General features: G+C 41.2%; 1 protein-coding gene across 6 annotated transcripts in view; it reads right to left on the minus strand.

The window, feature by feature from the left end:
• LEF1 (lymphoid enhancer binding factor 1) overlaps nt 1-18,017 on the minus strand; it is a 97,868-nt gene that overhangs the window by 36,587 nt on the left and 43,264 nt on the right. For all 6 annotated transcript variants that reach the window (XR_008445197.1, XM_054030818.1, XM_054030815.1 and 3 more), the window contains exon 5: nt 3,736-3,868. Coding sequence is in view for 5 of the 6 variants with exons in the window: in XM_054030818.1 (XP_053886793.1) it covers nt 3,736-3,868 (133 nt within the window). In the remaining variant the exon portion in view is untranslated. The remainder of the gene's footprint in view (nt 1-3,735; nt 3,869-18,017) is intronic.

An 18,017-nucleotide genomic window follows, 5' to 3' on the forward strand; every position in this document is an offset into this window, starting at 1 on the left:
CCTTAATGGTGTTGCTGCTACTCTGTCAGTTTTGACATTTCAGTAGGAGCTGAAAAGAACAATTTAAGACCAGAAACTGAAAATTTATCTATGGTAAATTCATGGTTACAGGCTGGGGGGGGGGAGTGATGGCTGACAGAAGAGAACCTTCATTTGGCTTATTCTCAAGTACTTCATCTCCCTTTTACAGATTCTATAACAAGAATTGCCATACTGAGTGAAAACAAGCCCAGTGTCTCGCCTCTGGCAATGGCCAATCCTCAATACTCCCAAGGAATAAGAGACCACTATATTGTGTGCAACCATTTGTTCAATTTTACATAAGGGCCTGGTGCTATTCCTTCCCAAGCCTGGCAACATATGATTGGATTGCCCTTATTGAACTAACATACACGAGTTACTCCTGGTCCAAGCTATTCAGCCCTATAAGGACTCCAACTTCAGTATGAAACATGTTGATCACTTGTGGTATGGCAGTAAAATGCATGGGCTGACTACATACCATGTGAAAGTGGTACTTTTGATTATTTGTGTGACATTTACTGACATTTTGAGGGACCTCTTGTTGTCGTATGATAGGACAGCAAAAAGGAAAGACTGCTCTCCTTGGACAATGCCTTTGCTGTGTGTTTAGTCACATGCACAAAGAGAAGAGTCTTGTAACTATTTACTAACCCTCAACTCCCAGATGATTCACCTTAAAGTCAGGCTGCACATGCATGAAAACCGAGAATAAATCCTAGAGAAATGGCTGTCATGCAGTAACATAACAAAGCTCAATGGCAACTATTGACATCTCTGCCTTTAGTTAAGAATGATTTGGGTATGGCGAAACCAGTTCAAAGCTGGCATAACTCTTGCCAATTCTGTACCACATGTTCCCAGACCTCATAATACAAGGCACCTTGAAAGATGAGTGCAGCAAGAGCTAACGGTTTGCTGAGTAACATACCACCATTGCCAGAGAGACAGCAAGTCCCACAGCCAGATGCCAAGGTCTAGCAGAGCCCTGAGAAGAAGACACCCAGAAACTAGGATCTGAAGCAATTCCTTTTATCGAGTCCTCAGATCAAAGAGTAACCAGGAGGTAGGACACAAACACCAATGGAAGCATATGACAGCAAACTTTCTTGAAGTTTACCGGGGACATCTGATCATTTTACAGTTTACTAGGTTCTGCTGCACAGATAGTATTTAAATTGGGAGACCTAGTTTGACTAAAACCGTGGAATATTTGGTCACCTCAGAGGCCTCCAGCCTTCTCGTTCATTCCCACCTCCAGCAACCTTTCATCTGCTCAGAGGCATGAGCACTGTAAAATCCCCCAGTTCAGTGAGAATACGATCTATGCCTTGTGTTAAGGGCAAGAAAGATCTGGCAAGGAGGGAGAAAGGAAGAACAACAACAGAAGGAACCAAAGTAAGTACGGGAGGACTTTAAGCTAGGGCCTATGGTGGGCACAAGAGGAAAATAACTGTAGTACAGAAAGGCAAATGAAAAGCAAATCCTGGCTGAAGTCTCAACATCTTCTGAGTTCCCGTGCTGTGCAGCCGATGAGCCACCAAAGGCTGACAACTCTGACATAAGGGATAAAACCTCAGTATCATAATGGGGGCACATCATAGCAATGGGACTGAGTAATTTGTTGAAAGTCCCTGAGGAATTAATTCATATACATATTTAGCTTCTGCATTCATGCCCGCAGAGCAAGACTCACAAGGCCAGCAGAGTCAGTACTATTGTCCATGTTGCAGGAGCTGGAGTAGTGCCCTGGTCTATACTTGTTTGCCCCAATGCTTAAGTTCGGACTATCTCACAAGCTAGCCTTTTAGGAGTGAAACAGAAATCACACAGGAGTGTGACTGGTTCTTGGATACAGTCCATTGATATTGTTGGCATAGGAAGGACAATGAGCACACAAAGGATACATGGGAGGAGTTTAGAAAACCTCCCTCAAATGGACAATACTGACAGTACTCAACAATTTGTCTAGAGATGGGCTTGCACCAGGACCCCAGTCCAGAACTCAATGGACCTTCACATTCTAGCTGTGCAGCTTGGCAGTCCTCCCCGCATATACAAGAGTATTGAAACCAAGGGAGGCAACCTATGGATTATGCACATAGCTAGTCCCCTACACAACCTGAGCCAGCTGCCACCACAAGGCCAAGTTTGCTGCCTTTGTTTCCCCAATAGAGACCATGACCATCAGAGACCCAAGGGAGCAGTCTCTGAACAGGCCCTCTACGGAGGGCCAGGAGCTCTGCTTTCTCTTCTCCAGGTGGTACTGGCTGCCCTAACATCCAAGGGAAGCAAGAGACTTTGCTACAGCCTCCTAACTACCTGTTTTAATAATCATAGCATCCGTTATATCTGTGCCTCTGTTGCTCCATCTGCTGGGCTACCCTGGCCCCTGAACCCTCTGTTCTTCTTTTCCTTATCTCCAAATGCTGGGCCACTATCTTCTGCTCTGGATCACTCCTCCACTCTCCCTAGCTTCACCTTGTTCATCACTGTGCCTCTTGTGTCGAACATCTACCCACCTCACTTGCTCCTTCCTTGGCCTTGCCAATCCCCTGCTCTCACCACACCACACTCCCCTCCTTCTCATTTCCTCTCTTGGGGGATCACATTGGGAGCTTGTTTCCTTGCTCTCAAATCCACTCGTCTCCATCGCGTTCTGTGCATCTTCACTTCTGGTGACCTGTCTCAATCCAGGTTAGTGCACTCCCACACCACGTTTTAGGTGCAACTGAACCATGAGACTAAATTAATCAAGACCCTTATGGTTTTAGGTGAAAACCACCACCACCCCTAGTATAAAACAAGATGTGTAGATCTTCTCAAGTCTTTCAGGGAAGCCCCACAAATTGCATTCAGTGACATTGTGTTGGTGTGTTGCAGGACAAAGCTGCCCAGCAAACTGTAAATCTGTTCAATGGCCACTACATCCAGGAGATAAAACATTCAAAACCAAATAGTTTTGTAAGTTTAAGTGCACAAAGAAATAGTTGACATCTAAAGATGCATACATCTAAAAAAAAAAAAATCAGTCTTTTTGCAAGATTAGAAATCTTACACAGTTCAACTACATGCCCAAGATTCTGTTATACTTACACTGCCTCAAATTCTGTGTTCTGAAAACTACACATGTATTTTACAGACCACTACTCAATTAAGATAAGTGGCAATAAGGAGAGAAAGGGCACTAAGAAAACTTCCTCTTGCACGGCACTACATTTTGGAATAGGATGAAATATGGGAAGGAAATAAGGACATGAAATACAAGTTTGACAAAACAAGGAATTTAAGGTTTTAGATATATAATTCAACTCACCTTCCTGTGTATCAAATCATTGAGATTTCATATTATGCCTGTGTGCTGCAATACTTGGGCACAACAGGGGGCGCCAAGGACTAATTTTGTTTAATCATTTTGAAATATTTTGATGAGCAAAATAAGGCAAAGTGATAAAAATGCGCATTGTCCTCCAACTTTAAAGAGCCAGTTAAAATATTTCTATTAGGCAAGAATAGTTGTCCCATACCAACACATTACATGTCAAGTTTCAGAGGAAGATAATTTGCTAAAATTAGGAGACCCTTGAAACCAGGATTTAGAATAGATCCTTTGATATGGTGGTGATGTTGGCGGGCTTCAGGGTACTAGAGCTCCAAAACTAGCATTCACGGTTGTTTCTTGTGCTTTCCTTTAGTTGTTAGAAGTAGCCTCACCTTGTTTTGAGTTGACATCTGAGGGGATGTGTGAAGGGTGTGACCCTGGAGAAAAGTGCTCGTCGCTGTAAGTGATAAGTGGGGTGAGAGGGTGAACCGCGTGTGAAGGCTGCACCACTGGCACCTTATTTGACTGCAAGAGAGTAAAAACAAGAAGCATTAGTAATAATTCTCAATTCTCTAATAGTTTTTTTTTGGGGGGGAGGGGGGAGGCAGCGGACACTCATGGTAACTTGTTTTAAAAAGACTCTTATTTGTATTACTAACCATATTTAACCTCCTTGCTCCTGAACATACAAAACATGGACTCTTACCTGCTAGGACAGAGTGCTTTTGAGGGGGATGAGGCATGACAGTCAAGCTTGTAGTGGCAGCCTGAAGACTGTTGGGGCGGACCAGATAGAGAGGGTGCTGAAGCAACAGCCAGAAAGTTGCTATGGTTAGGTAGAGAGACAGCTGCAGCTGCTCTTGGGAGGCCTAGTGGAGTGGGGTTATGGGAAGAAGCAAGAGGAGGAGCTGACTAGTAGGAGGGCAAGCAGAGGCCAAGCAGTCCACATAGTACCAGAATAGGACCAACTACACAGCAGAAATGAAGTTATGGGAAAGCTCTACACCACCAATTACAGTTTGCATTTGTTCGGCCTGGAACAGTGAAACCAGTCTGATCAGTGTCATTTTTGTTTGATGTCACTGTCTGGTTCTTGTGCATTAATGCAGTGCTATACTGTTGAAAATTTCCAACACTGCTGGGGTATCGTCTCCTTCCTTCTGCCCTACCCCAATCCCCCAAAAAAGAGTGATGAAATTTTAAATAAATATTTCAGTTCATAGCAGGGAACAGAACAGTCCACCACAAGAGTGTAATTTAGGGTATAGCGAGTCGACAGTGTCCCTTTAACAAACTAGGTTGCTTATGATCAAAACATATCAGCTCAATTTCTGGAGAAGGATAGCACCTGATCCCTGCTGCTTAGGTTGACATGTACTAAGTTTCTAAGAACTGAAAAGTGCTAAAAATGCCTGAGAAGACCAGTATTGTCGTGATATGCTCCCAACTGGGTGTTGAAAAAAATACAGATATAAATAAAACACACACTTGTATTTGATATTTTCTACAAATTAGACAGCCATTAGAAACAAAAAAGTGTTTGCCTGATACACGCAGGAGAGCCCTGAAGTTGAGGAAACACCACCAGCAGTAATTCTTCTCACAGCTCAAACATTATCCCCAACTCCTTACCAAAAAAAAACCCCTAGAAAACAACTTCTTTTGGGGGACTCAACCAGGCCATGTGCACATTACCTACTTTCCTATATATCCTCATTCCTCGCTCCTCATAGCAGGACTGTGCTATAGTAATCGCAGCACGTAACGGATAGATTACTCATCATTTCTACCCCAGTATTCTGTCTGCTGCCCCTCCGCAAAAATAATTATGCCACAAACAGGTTTTTAACTAAAAATGAAGAAAGTGGTCAGACAAAAAATGCTCTGAAAGCTCAGCCAGGACACTAACTGCCAAATATTTGGAATTAAGAGAAAAAAATTAAGAGCCCATTGAAATGAATTTTATTTAAATCCCAATACTCAAACCCTGGCATAATAGATTTTAGGACTATATGTCAAAGTATAAATCAAGGATTTCTTTAGACTTCTAGAACGAGAAGCATTAAGTGGATAACTACATTTAAAAAAAGGCTAATAAAAGTGCATGGAGGAGTGTGGCTGGGAACCAGTGCAGTATTTTCTGCTTTCCTTGTTTTCAGAGCACCACCTTAAGGAACTTGCATTAGAAGGCAGTATCTTCTTAATGTCTGACCTATCCCTCCAGTCATATAGCTCAGAATCTAGTGCCATGATATTTTGCTAAATTATGCTATCCTTGCTCTCCTCTTAATTTTACGGTTTTCAGCACAGATTTGCTTTCCTGTGGGAAGGAGATAAGAACCTGAGGATTTTAATTTAAGCTTTGGCCTTGTCTTATATTTTGCAAGATGGAGAGAGAAAGCAGCGCTAGTAGGTGTTTTAAAGCCAACAAGAATTAGGTCCATTTTTATGACCAAATAATAGAAGCAATATGAATTTTCAATAATATGTAGGAGTTCAGTTCTAAAGGTGATCGCTCAGACTGCTGTTCATCCCTCCTTTTTGTATAAATTAAATAAAATAGGTGCCAAATTTCAGATGATTTGCAAATCATGCCTCATTCTTTAGCTGCAAGATTCGTGCATTGACTCTCCAATCAGCAGTAACTTTAGCTACAATAGTCAGTGTATTGTAGGTGTGTGGATGTGTTTACGTCACACATCAGTTAGGCAGTACCGATTGTTCAAGTCTGGTAACTAACCTTTTGTACCATGTGAAGTATAATTAGTCTGCATGTTCCATGGTAGCAGGGTTACTCAGGAATTAGTTTTAGATATTATCCATTTATGCTTTTAGTTAGCCCTTCCTTCTATCCTCTAGGTCTTCAGTGTCCTGGTGACTTATTTATTTAAACATCTTATTTCACACACCACAGACATCAGGTTATCCAGCATGCCTGCCACATGCTGCTTTTAAGTGCTTGGAGCAGGTAGAGCATGTTGTTTACCTAGCCCCTTCTCAAGATAGTGATTCTGTAAGAGGAATGGTGGCATTAGTCCACTTCCTACTGGATAGTTGTCTACACCAAAAAACCATTAGCCGGCATGGATGGCAAAGGCCCCAAGGACTGAATGGACAGACTACTGAACAACCCACTCATCCCTAGAGATTGAACCTTATATATGAGGAACCAGACACATTGGTGATGGGATTGTGGGGAAGGGAACTTTATTACTATTGCATGTGCCATTACCATCCTAAGAACAGAGGAATTCTCTCTAGGTCTCTCAATCCAGCTCTATCAATGAACAGAAAATTAAAACCAATAGATACTATCTTAGAAGTCTGACATTCCTAGAAGTACCAGGTCAAAAAGTGATCTTAATTGGCTGATCCATGCACAGCTACCCCTTCAAGTCACTGCTTGCCAGAAGTTGCATTTCTGGTAGTGGCTGTGCTTGAGACCCCTAGATTCAGATTACTTACTGGCAAGTAGCAAAGATGTACCCTATTCTACATATCTCTAGATTTCATTTCAAAGCTGGAGCACTGAATCAAACTTTGCTTGGAAAGTTTCATGTTCAGTTTCAAGTTTTTTTTTAAAATGTATTTTATCAATGTTCTTCTGGTGATCACTGAGGAACGCCAATGTTCCACAAACTCATTCAGGGAAAGGGATTCAACCTGGACTCGGCGTTCATTAAAAGCCTTTTGTAAGTCTGGTACTAGTGAAAGAGTGATACTGTGCTTTACCCATTCATTTCCCTCCATCTTAAGGCCCTTGACTGGGCTCTCCGGGGCATGGGCCCTCATGGGCTGAAAATCTGCCAGAAGCGAGGGGCAGAGACCAATGCATGTCATCCAAAACAGTCACTCTACTGAAGAGGCCAGAGTCATCTGACCCGGATAATATAATGGGATGCGCCAAGCATTCAATCAGGCCTGGTCTAAACAGGTGGGAAAGATTCAGAATAACATATGAATATAAATTGATATAGTTATGCCACCATTATCCCCCATATAGACACTTTTTTCAGTTCAGGTTGCTTGGGGAGGGAGAATATCTATACTGTGTACAGCTATATTGTGGTAGCAAGCTCTCAGTGCCTCTTCCAGCAGGGTTCTTAAGGAGCCCTGATCAATTTTAGAGCTGCCTCTCTCCCTCAGGAATTTCACCAGAAGGACAACAGGTACAGGTTTCTAAGGAGAGGGAAGTGGAGTCACAAGAGTGCAGCTTGCCTGTACACACCCAGAGGGCATTTTAAAGTTAACCTACAAATATCAATTTTCATCTATGGCATTTCATCGCTATATGCTGCATTCCACCCCTCCACCCCAGTCCCCCAATGTGCCAGCACCATGCTCCAATGGAGTTTTGTTATCTGTTATGGAACAACAGAGATGAAGCCAGTGACATGACTCTGTTCAACCTTAAAGAGCAGGAGGAATATTATAAAAGTTGCTGCCAGGTCAGTGTGCTTAAGCAGGATCTGTATCATGTTATAAGTGTTAACTACAATACTAAGTGATAACTGCAATTAATCCTGCTCATGCTGAAAAGCTAGCAAGGTTTTGTTTTTCACTCAGAGGGTCTCCTTTCCAGAGTGTATTTTATTCTGGTATAATGTGAGAAGACACAGTTAGAGGGAGGGTGGGAAGAAAAAAAAAGGGGGGGGGAAGAGATGTGGATTTTTAAGTCTTTGCAAAAAGAGATGACTAGCTAAAACATGTAGGGAATGTGTTGAATTCCATCTCTCTCCAGGCCAGAGCCAGAGGTAATAGGATGTTGTACTGGAGAGCATTGACAGACACAATGGCCACAATCTAGGTCATGTAGAGTAGGAGGAGAAATCAAATAATTTGGTTTCTCTTCTTGTACAGCTTGATAAAGGAAACCAATCTTCAACCATTTTAGAGATTGGTTTCCCTTTATCAATCTGTATTATGGACTGTGCACATCAGCTTTTCCCCAATTATTCTATAATGTAATGTACTTTACTGCAAAAGACATGAGCAATTCAAATAGATCTGAACCAAGGGCCTATCAAAGTTTGGGTCATAGACACTGTAAGCTCCAGGAAATGGAGACTATTTATGCCTTCTATGTTTTGCACAGTATCCAGTATACACTCAATGACTACACAATTTAAAAAAAAAAAAAATTAGCCATTGCTACCACATGCAAGTTTCAAGGTTTAGATTTTTATACTGGTGTGATGCTTGTGTGTACACAACATACCTTTCATCCCAAATAATTTACAAATTTGGAATCTAATCCTGTAAACCCTTAATCATTTGATCAATCCCACTGAAGACAATGGGACTATTTGCATGACTATGGACCACTTTTGTGGACTGGTAAGAGTTTCAGGAGTTGTTCCTATAAAGGAAGTTGAATCCCCCATTGAAATGCAATGTTTGGATACAATACCATAAAGCAGTTTATGATGCAGTTCTTCTTAAAAAAATAGGTCTTTTAATAAAGTCATATATATGCTGAAATGGCTCCTCACCCAACTCCCAGATTGCATATAAACAGATTGAAGCCTATGTATTTTGGGGGGGAGGGGGAAAATGAGTAGTTAAGCATGTTGATGTTTGTATATACAAACACCCATTTCATTATTGTATTGGAAAATATAGTTGAACTTAAATTTTCCTAAAATTCCACAGCAAATAAACAGCCCCAACTGTTTTGTATGTCAATCAGTGCGTACCCAAAAAAAGTTACATGCCTTCTAAGAGAAAAGAATCAGACCAGACTTATTGAACAAAATATTTCCTTCTTCCGCTGTTTAGAAGAATGCTATAAGACACATACATAATCTCATCTTTGTGCAAAGGGTGGAGGACACCCTCCCATATGATGGCCAACAAAAAAAAAAAAACCCAAAACAAAAACACCGCACACCTCAAAGAAGCAGAGGTTCACAGATTTGCAAACCTAAAAACTTGTGTTATGCTTTAAACTACCTTGTCAGAGATGTTATACTAGGTTTATGAACATTAAAGGTTAATTGCAAAGAAACACTGAAGCCCATTAACCCGAGTGTGTGCCTGTTACGTTCTCACTGACCAGGCTCAAAAGGGCAGTCACACCTGAACAGCTAAAAACTAACCCTGCTCTTTAAGGTTGAACAGAGTAACGTCACTGGCTCCATCTCTGTTGTTCCATAACAGATAACAAAACTCCATTGGAGCATAGTGTTGGCACATAAGATCTCCAGTAATTGGTGTGATTTTCAGAATCTCATGTACTTATTGAATCCTTTCTGGGCCACTTCCACACGTCATGGAAGTTTTGCCATGACCTGTGACCTCACAGAATGATACATCATTATTTGTTACTAGCATAGTGCTAACAGACTGCTAGATACTTTGCAAGCAGGTAAGATAAGGTCCCTGCTCCAGAGAACTTGCAATTTAGACTGAGAGGTCACAGCACAGCTGGCCAGCCTGACAACTAAAGAAAAAAAAGAATAAAACAACACACAAACAAACAAACAACAGTTTGCTTAATTGTGTATGCTGAACTCCTCTTACATCTTGAGACACCTCCTGGGCATTCAGACGACACTGCTAAAGTTACTAGTGAAAGATTGGATGTTGCCTTAAAGTAATTCAGAATGTTACAACTGCGCCTACTATTTCCACAAATGAAAAACAAAAATGTGTTTAATACAATAAATAAATAAATAAATAAATAAATGCAGCCACAAAAGAAACCACTTTTCTAGCAGGATCTTTCCCATACACAGAATGTCAGTTTAAATATTTTTTTTAGGAGTTTATGAGCAAAAGCAGAACATTTTTTAAGAGTTAATACAAAGAAACAGGTTTCCTGGCTGATGGCTTTTTCTTTTACAGATTACTGGGGCTTTATCTACATTAGACTTTAAGAAATTTACCATTATGACATTACCACAACTGGAATTTCACTGCTGACAATTTCCACAAAACATTCCATTGTAAGAAAGGCTTTAGAGAACATATTCCACATATCTGCAAAAAGAATCTAAGCCAAGCTTTCAGAAGTGACTAGTGATTTTAGGCGCCTTACTTCTTTGGGGCCCAACTTGAGATATCTTAGAGGGGTCTGATTTTCAAGCAGTGAATCCCCAGGACTTTCTGAAGAGTGCATTTAAAGGTGCTCCAAGTTGAGCAACCAGTAATTGGGATATCCAAAAGTAGTCACTTTTGAAAATAATCTTGGCCAGAATTTTCACTTTCTTAAAAAAAAAAATTGGATGAGCACTCCAACACCCTTCAAGAATACATTCAAATCAATTCATCTGAGAAGACTTTGGGGGGATAACAATGCCATATATTAGATTCAGTTTAACCCCTAAACGTTTTTGTTCTATTTTTAAAGGTCTGTGAAGGAAAAATGATTAATTGAAGCTTCAGTGAAAGCTAGCAGCTGTAAGATATCCTATATGCACCAAGTGTGCAAAACTATAAAAAGCCCAAGACTGAGCCACCGCAAAAATGTTTGTTGATTAACACTAGCGATGAGTCAAGCTGTTTTGGAAACTTGCATTGAGCTGAATGGAGACTTTGTTCCACCGGGTGCTGAGAGAAAGATATTAAATTAATAATCTTCCAAAGGGCTCTTGTATTCATGAGGAGGAGAAGTTAACAATTGGACAAGGAGTTTAAGGAAGATACAACCTGTGATCCAAACACCATGAGCAAAAGTGGAGAATATGGTGGTAATAAGTGGACTGATACCCTTACTAAAGAGGAGTAAAGTTCATGCTGTCACCCCCATTCATTGCAATGGAAGTCACTGCAGGTATTAAATGTGTATATACACAAACAAACTCCAACAAATCTGACAACGGAGTCAAACCAAGTTACCAGATTACCTTTGTTGTTCTGGGCAGTACCTGATATTTTATTCGTGACATCCCCACCACCACCCACAATGTGTTTGCAACCTAGAGGGGCTTTAATCCCAATCTTTGTTTGAAACCATTCCAGAGAATCCTCATAGTCCTTCATTTGACATAATCCAGGCTGACCTGCCCCTTGACCTGATCTCAGCTACACAAGTTTCTGAAGTGCAACCATCAGTAATTACTCCGACTAGTTCCCTGCCTTTAGGCTAAAATAGCTCTGAACCTCAGCCACTGGATGGATACAGTAGCATCACAAACATAACAAGACTCAAGGAGTCAGAAGTATAAAAATGATACAAGAGTAAAAGATAGCTTGCCTATACTTTACACAGAAAGGAAACACCAAAATGCAATTGTTCCACTGGCTGATTTTTATGTTCCATTGGAAACCACTGTTAAAATACTATCTGCACTCTACTTGTTTCATGCTGCTGTTAAGAGATATGAAGATACTGTTATTTAATACAACATTCATATGAACTTGCTACAGTGACACAGAATTTAGTGGTAGACCTGTTTTGTAGACTACCTCTCCAACCCTATCCCGTTGAAACCTCTCAGACCACTCTGCTTTTCCTCAGCAACTGTAGAATATTTCATCTATAATTTATTTTCTTTTTCAAGCAAGACATATTTATGCAGATTAAGTTATAATTACAGCTGAAACAATAGTCTGTGAAATACTGTTACATGAATTTTTTTGAGTGTAACATAGTACCAGAGAACAGGCACTTACAGAGGGGCAAAAGGACCTAGAAATCTATTATTTGATCCCCAACCAAATTAAAAACATTAAATCATTATCAATGAGGCGCACCACGACCTGGGTAGCAAATTCATGTTCAATCCCCGTAGCAGGGAATATTCATGCTTTGTTCCTGAAAATAGAGTTGCTAGTTTAAAAAAAAAAAAAAAAAAAAAAAACACACACCCAATATTTGACAATTTAATGAAAAGTTTAACAAAGAAGAATTTGGAAAATTTCAGCTAGCTCCTCTAGGGGAAAAAAATACACACACACACACACACACACACACACACACACAGTGCATTGCTAACATAGCAAGTGTTTAACTCTCCCTTGAAAGGAGCAGAGACCTTGTGGGAGGGGTTCTCCTCACCTGAGAAAGATTTTTGGGGAAAAGACATCTGTCACTTGGTATCTAATTTTGTCAATTCCAAGAGCAAGTGTTGTGCTCTGACATATCAGAGATTAAAATTATTTTTGGCAAGGAGGATTTAGCAGACCAAGAGAGGGGCAACTCCAAAGACAAGGGAAATCATCCCAATCCTCCCATCAAAACAGTGACTGAATTGTAATGGATTAGCAAATCCTTAGGTTTATGCATATGAGGACTTTTTTTGTTCCAATAAATGTAGTTTTAAATAATGTAGGTGGTGAGGAGCCTAAAGACCTTCAGGAGGTTAGCCTCCCATTGCCACAAAGGTTTTACAGGCAGAAACAAGACTTAACAGGTGGGTGAAATGAACGTGTGGGCTGGATGGTGGGTGGAGAGGATGTGGGTAACAAGAATAGAATGTTTTAGCATAAACTAGCTACATGTAGGTATAAGAAGATGATCAGGGTCATAGTAATTGCAACTCACCACTTTCCTAGCGGGTATTAGATAGTAGCTTTTTGAAGACATCATGGCAGAGGTGTTGCAAGTTCAAGTTATTTTCCCTCCTCCCACCTAAAAAACATTTACTGACAGTAATAATTTTTATACAGAATGAACACCAAGTATCCTTCTCTAGGTGCTTGCAGAATGAGGACTCTTGACCTGACATGCAGAGATTATTTTAAAGAGAGAATAGAAAATAATGCTATACTCAAAAGGTATGGCAGTCTCTGAATTACTGCATTGAGTTTTGATCACCTGACCTTAAGTAAAAGGTATCAAAGATGAAGAGGGCCAGACAAGGGCAACAAAGATGGTTAGTGATGCAGCAAGAACTAATGTAATGGGTGTCCACAAAAAAATAGGTTAATATACCCTCTAAAAGAAGAGAGTCACTGGGGGCTTCAGGAAAGTATTCAAAGTTGTGAAAGTCACTGTAAAACCTGATCCAGTCCATCCTTTTGCCCTGCTTCATAACATGACAAAAAGCCACTTAAACAATGTATATGTATAACCAAAAAGGAAAATGGGGAAGGGGAGAGATGTCCTCTGAATTAGGCATTCACTACAGAGCAGATACCCAACTTGGACAAACGAAGTGGTCTGAAATGGTATGGCAAATCCTATATTCTTATGCAGAGGAGGTTATGAGGGTGCAGTAATTCTCTTCATTCAAAGGAGCTAACAACTCATTTTGTAAATGAAGTGCTACACATTCAATATCACTCTCCACCTGGAGCTTTATGCAAGCAGGGCCGGCTCCAGTCACCAGCTTAACAAGCAGGTGCTTGGGACAGCCAAGGGAGAGGGGCGGCACCTGCGACAATTCGGGGGCGGCAGGTCCCTCACTCCCTCTAGGAGTGAAGGACCTGCCGCTGAACTGCCGCCAGCGATCGCGGCTCCCCCCAATTGCTGCTGCCGATCGCGGCCGCGGCTTTTTTTTTTTTTTTTTTTTTTTTTTTGCGCTTGGGGCGGCAGAAATGCTGGAGCCGGCCCTGTATGCAAGACAGGATCGGAGCTGCAATAGCATGGGAGACCAAGAGGATACAAGGGGGAAAAAAAGCAATCGGGGCCAGGCCACCAGAGCCAAAAAAACTGATGACCAGTAGGGGGCAGGGAAATGTGCTTAAAAAAAAAAGTCTATCTTATTGCAGAAATTTTCTGCTGTTGCTAGGGCACAGAAGAAAGCAACTGGTAACTAATTTAAAGGAGCCTGTTTGTCTTCTAGCTGTCCTCTAGTTCCTGGGCAGCCCTGTAGCAACTGGCCATAGCTGCGCCACATGGGAAGACAGTCTGGGGCAGCATCAGCATCCAATCAGATGTTTTTACCAGTCATCCAATGGGTTAAGGGGGCAGACAATAAGGAAAGAGACAGAAATTCGGGGGGGGGGGGTGTTAATATGTGGATGAAGAGGATGGGAAAGCCCGAGGCGAACGCAAGGGTGGCAACTTAAAGGCAGGTTGTGGAAAGGGTTGGAGGCAACAACCCTAAATTTGTATTTTGGGGCCCATCAGATGCATAGATTTCAAGGCCAGAAGGGGCCAGTATGAGCATTTAGTCTGACTTCCAGTATAACACACAGGGCTGGCTCCAGGCACCAGCTTACCAAGCAGGTGCTTGGGGCGGCCACTTCGGAAAGGGGCAGCACGTCCAGCTGTTCGGCGGACAGTCCCTCACTCCTGCTCGGAGTGAAGGACCTCCCGCCGAATTGCCGCCGCAGATCGCGATCACGGCTTTTTTGTTTGTTTGGCTGCTTGGGGCAGCCAAAACCCTGGAGCCGGCCCTGATAACACAGGCCAAAACCCATAACTTCTGTTTGAGCCATACCATATATTTTAAAAAGAGACTATATCCAGTCTTAATTTAAAAAAAAAGCCTTCAAGTTTGGAGAATCCATCACGTTGCTTGCAAAGTAAGCTGTTCAAATAGTTAATTACCCTCACTGTTCAACAATGTGCACCTTATTACTAGTCTGAATTTGTCTTGCTTCAGTTTCCAACTACTGGATCTTGTTATGTTTTTCTGCTAGAAAACTATTATACCCCTGAGACACAGTGTTTCCAGCATGGCCAGTTCAGAAAGGATGAGAACCCTGTGGGTCTGCAGACAGTGACATGAGGTGGGTTATATAAGTAGCTTTGCTGTTGGTATGCTTCACAGTCAGGTATTTTTAAAATCGGGCAGAACAGAGTTTGCAACACATTGGCCAGGGACATAGACCAGCATACAAATCAGAGTTTTAAGCATAAAAATAATGGAGCAAAGAGCCGGAAAATGATGGCAACACACAAGGAGGAGGAGCGAGACTTAAGTGCAAGCCAGACTGCAAAAAAGGTTCCTTCCATAAGGTCTACATAGGTAGCACATTTTATGATAAGTGAAGCAAGGGAGCATTGTGAACAAAGAATGAAGGGGAAAAAAATTAAAATGTGAAAAATGAGTCGATAAATACTAGGATAGCCACCACCTAATTGGCCAGTTTCGAGTAGCTATTCATTGGTTCAGATTGTACATCATAGAGAAACAGCAAAATTGCAGAAAGGTGACCTGTAAAGGATGTTTTTTGAAAGAGAGTTTGTGCCCTTTTGCAATTATCATGCTACTTGTTTATTAGTAGTTTTAAGATTTAAAAAGAATCTGGCCTTCTTTGGTTTTGCTGGATGACCTCTGGCTGGGGCGGGGGGAGAAGGAAGACTCTCTCAGATATGTTTATTGTGAACTGACACCTTAAAAAGACATGCCTTTATTCCATGTGTTCAGTAGGCAACGGAGATAAAAGAGTGATTTAAGAAAAAGTTTTAAACAGCATGATTAGAAATCATTGCCATATCAACTGTTATTATGCACGTAAGAGAGAGACCAAAAATTGACTTGTTCTTCAGTCTTCCAGAGTAAGCAAAAGCTGAATGTCTTCTGCAGAACACAAGAAGCCTGAACAAACAGCGATAGGCACTTCTATCAAAGGGCATAAGCCCATTTACAGATCACCATTAATATACTATGAGATTATTATAGAACATAAAATAAGATGATACTTTTGAAAGTAACTATTGACAAAGGAATGGAATGCTGACCAATATGTTAGGCACTAGGACAATGCAATCAACAGGATAATCATTCTCTACATTGTAAATACACAGCTTTTCTAAACTACATCACTTATTGAAAACAGTCCTCATCTATCTAAACATTTATCTTTCATTTTCAGCATATAGCATTAATTTCCAGGAAATGCCCTGCAACTTGAACACCGATTAAATATTTACTTAAAAATCAGTATTTTTCACTAGGGATTCCTTTAGTTTTGTCTAGTCTTAATATAGTTTATATTACAAAAGTCATCAAAAAACCTATGTTAAAAATATCAAGGTTGCAAAGTCAAGCACTCAAGTTAGGAAATGTCAGAAGTAATGTTGCCCATGCATCCTTAATTCAGCCCCCTTGTACATATGTTATAAGCCTCTCTTTAATTACATTTCACACACCTTTTTCCACAGGATCCATGGGCAATCTTAATTTTGGCATTTCATGGTTTGAGTTTGTGACTTTGAAACCTTAACATTTTGAACAAATTTTAATGTAATTTCTTTTTTTTAAAAAGAACTTAAAAACGTGAAATTATGTGCAATCTTTTTAACTCCCAACTTGGGTCATCAGCAGAGTTTGGATCCTTAGATCTGCAGCACAGTCCTCTGCCACTCGAGAAAAAGGAGTAACTGGTAGCAGTAGTAGGGTTTTATCCTCCCTGTGGTGGAGCCACTGCCAGAGGGTTTCACAGCTATTTCCTTACAGCAGAAGAATGTGGAGACTCAGGACTCCTGGGTTCAATTCCAGGTTCTGGATGGGACTGTGCTCTAGTGGTTATAGACCATTCTGTCCCTGTGCCCCCATCTTTCCAAACTCCCATTTTGCATCTTTCCAACTTCTTCTTTACCCAACTTTCCCCTCCCCACCATGCCATAGGCAGATCCCCTTATTTCAAGGTGGTTTGACCTCAGCTCTCACACCCTTTATCCTGGGCTTTGTTATTTTTATTGTCTCAGAGGAGCACCCTTATCTTAATTTATAGATTGAAACTTGGTCTTCAAAGCAATTAATGGACCAAACTCCAGATACGCTGAAGATTAGGACCAAAGAAACTCGCATATGAAACTGCCTGGGAGCCAATGCAGGGGACTAGTGTCCTTCCTCACGTGCTCTTGATATGCTGCTTCAGCACTGCTGCCCAGACTGATTTGCTGAAGTGAGGATGTACACTGCATGCAGGGCAGGAAGCCAGGTACTTTGCTGGGTGCCCTATCCCAAGTATCATCATCACCCTGTGTGACAAAAGTGCAGCTGCACAGTGGCATATTTAGAATATGTAATTCACCAAGTTATTCTATTTTTTTTAAACAATGTTGAGTACTTCTAGCCAGGGCCACCGAGAGCGGGTTCGGGCCCCGGTGGAAAATTTTTTTTGCCCCCCCCCGCAAGGGTGTACCGGCTAAACAGGGCCAACAAGGGGGGGGGGGGGAGAAGCCGGGCCCCGATAATTTGTACCGGCTTTCCCCCCCCCCAATCGGCCCTGCTTCTAGCCCAGAAAAACTACATATGTTTACATTATCAAGGCTGTTGTGATTCAGTCTGTCAGCAAACTCACTGACATCTCCAAGAGAGGTGCAGATTTCTTACTTTAAGCTTATAGGCATTAGATTTAAACCCTAACGATGACCACTAAGTGCCTTTTCAATGTTGTTGTACCAGATACACCTAGCTAATATGCTTATCCACTATGGCTATTCATGTCCCTATGTTCAAGAAGTTAAGAGGCTGCAAGTTTTGTATACTGTATATAATTTAATTGGTTAGTAATAAAGTGTCTTGATAATCTTTAGACATTAAGGTAGAAATATTTTCAGGGCTGTTATTTTCAAAGCCTTGGAGTCCTACAGTTTAGGATAGGATGGTTAAACAAAACCCCCTCAAAACACTAGAAGCTGGTCCAGCAACAGACAAATCACATCAGGACCATAAGAGGGCTACTTCTGAAACTCCTGGGGTCTTACAATGATATCTGGTATTGAAACACTGTGGGGGAGTAAAGATGAATTTGCATTAATCGCTAGGAGATCCTTTACAGATTGCTTGTGCCACATGATCTAGTGAACAAAACAAATTTAAAATCAGAT

Source organism: Malaclemys terrapin, chromosome 5 (genome assembly GCF_027887155.1).
Source record: "Malaclemys terrapin pileata isolate rMalTer1 chromosome 5, rMalTer1.hap1, whole genome shotgun sequence".
NCBI classification, from domain to species: domain Eukaryota; kingdom Metazoa; phylum Chordata; order Testudines; family Emydidae; genus Malaclemys; species Malaclemys terrapin.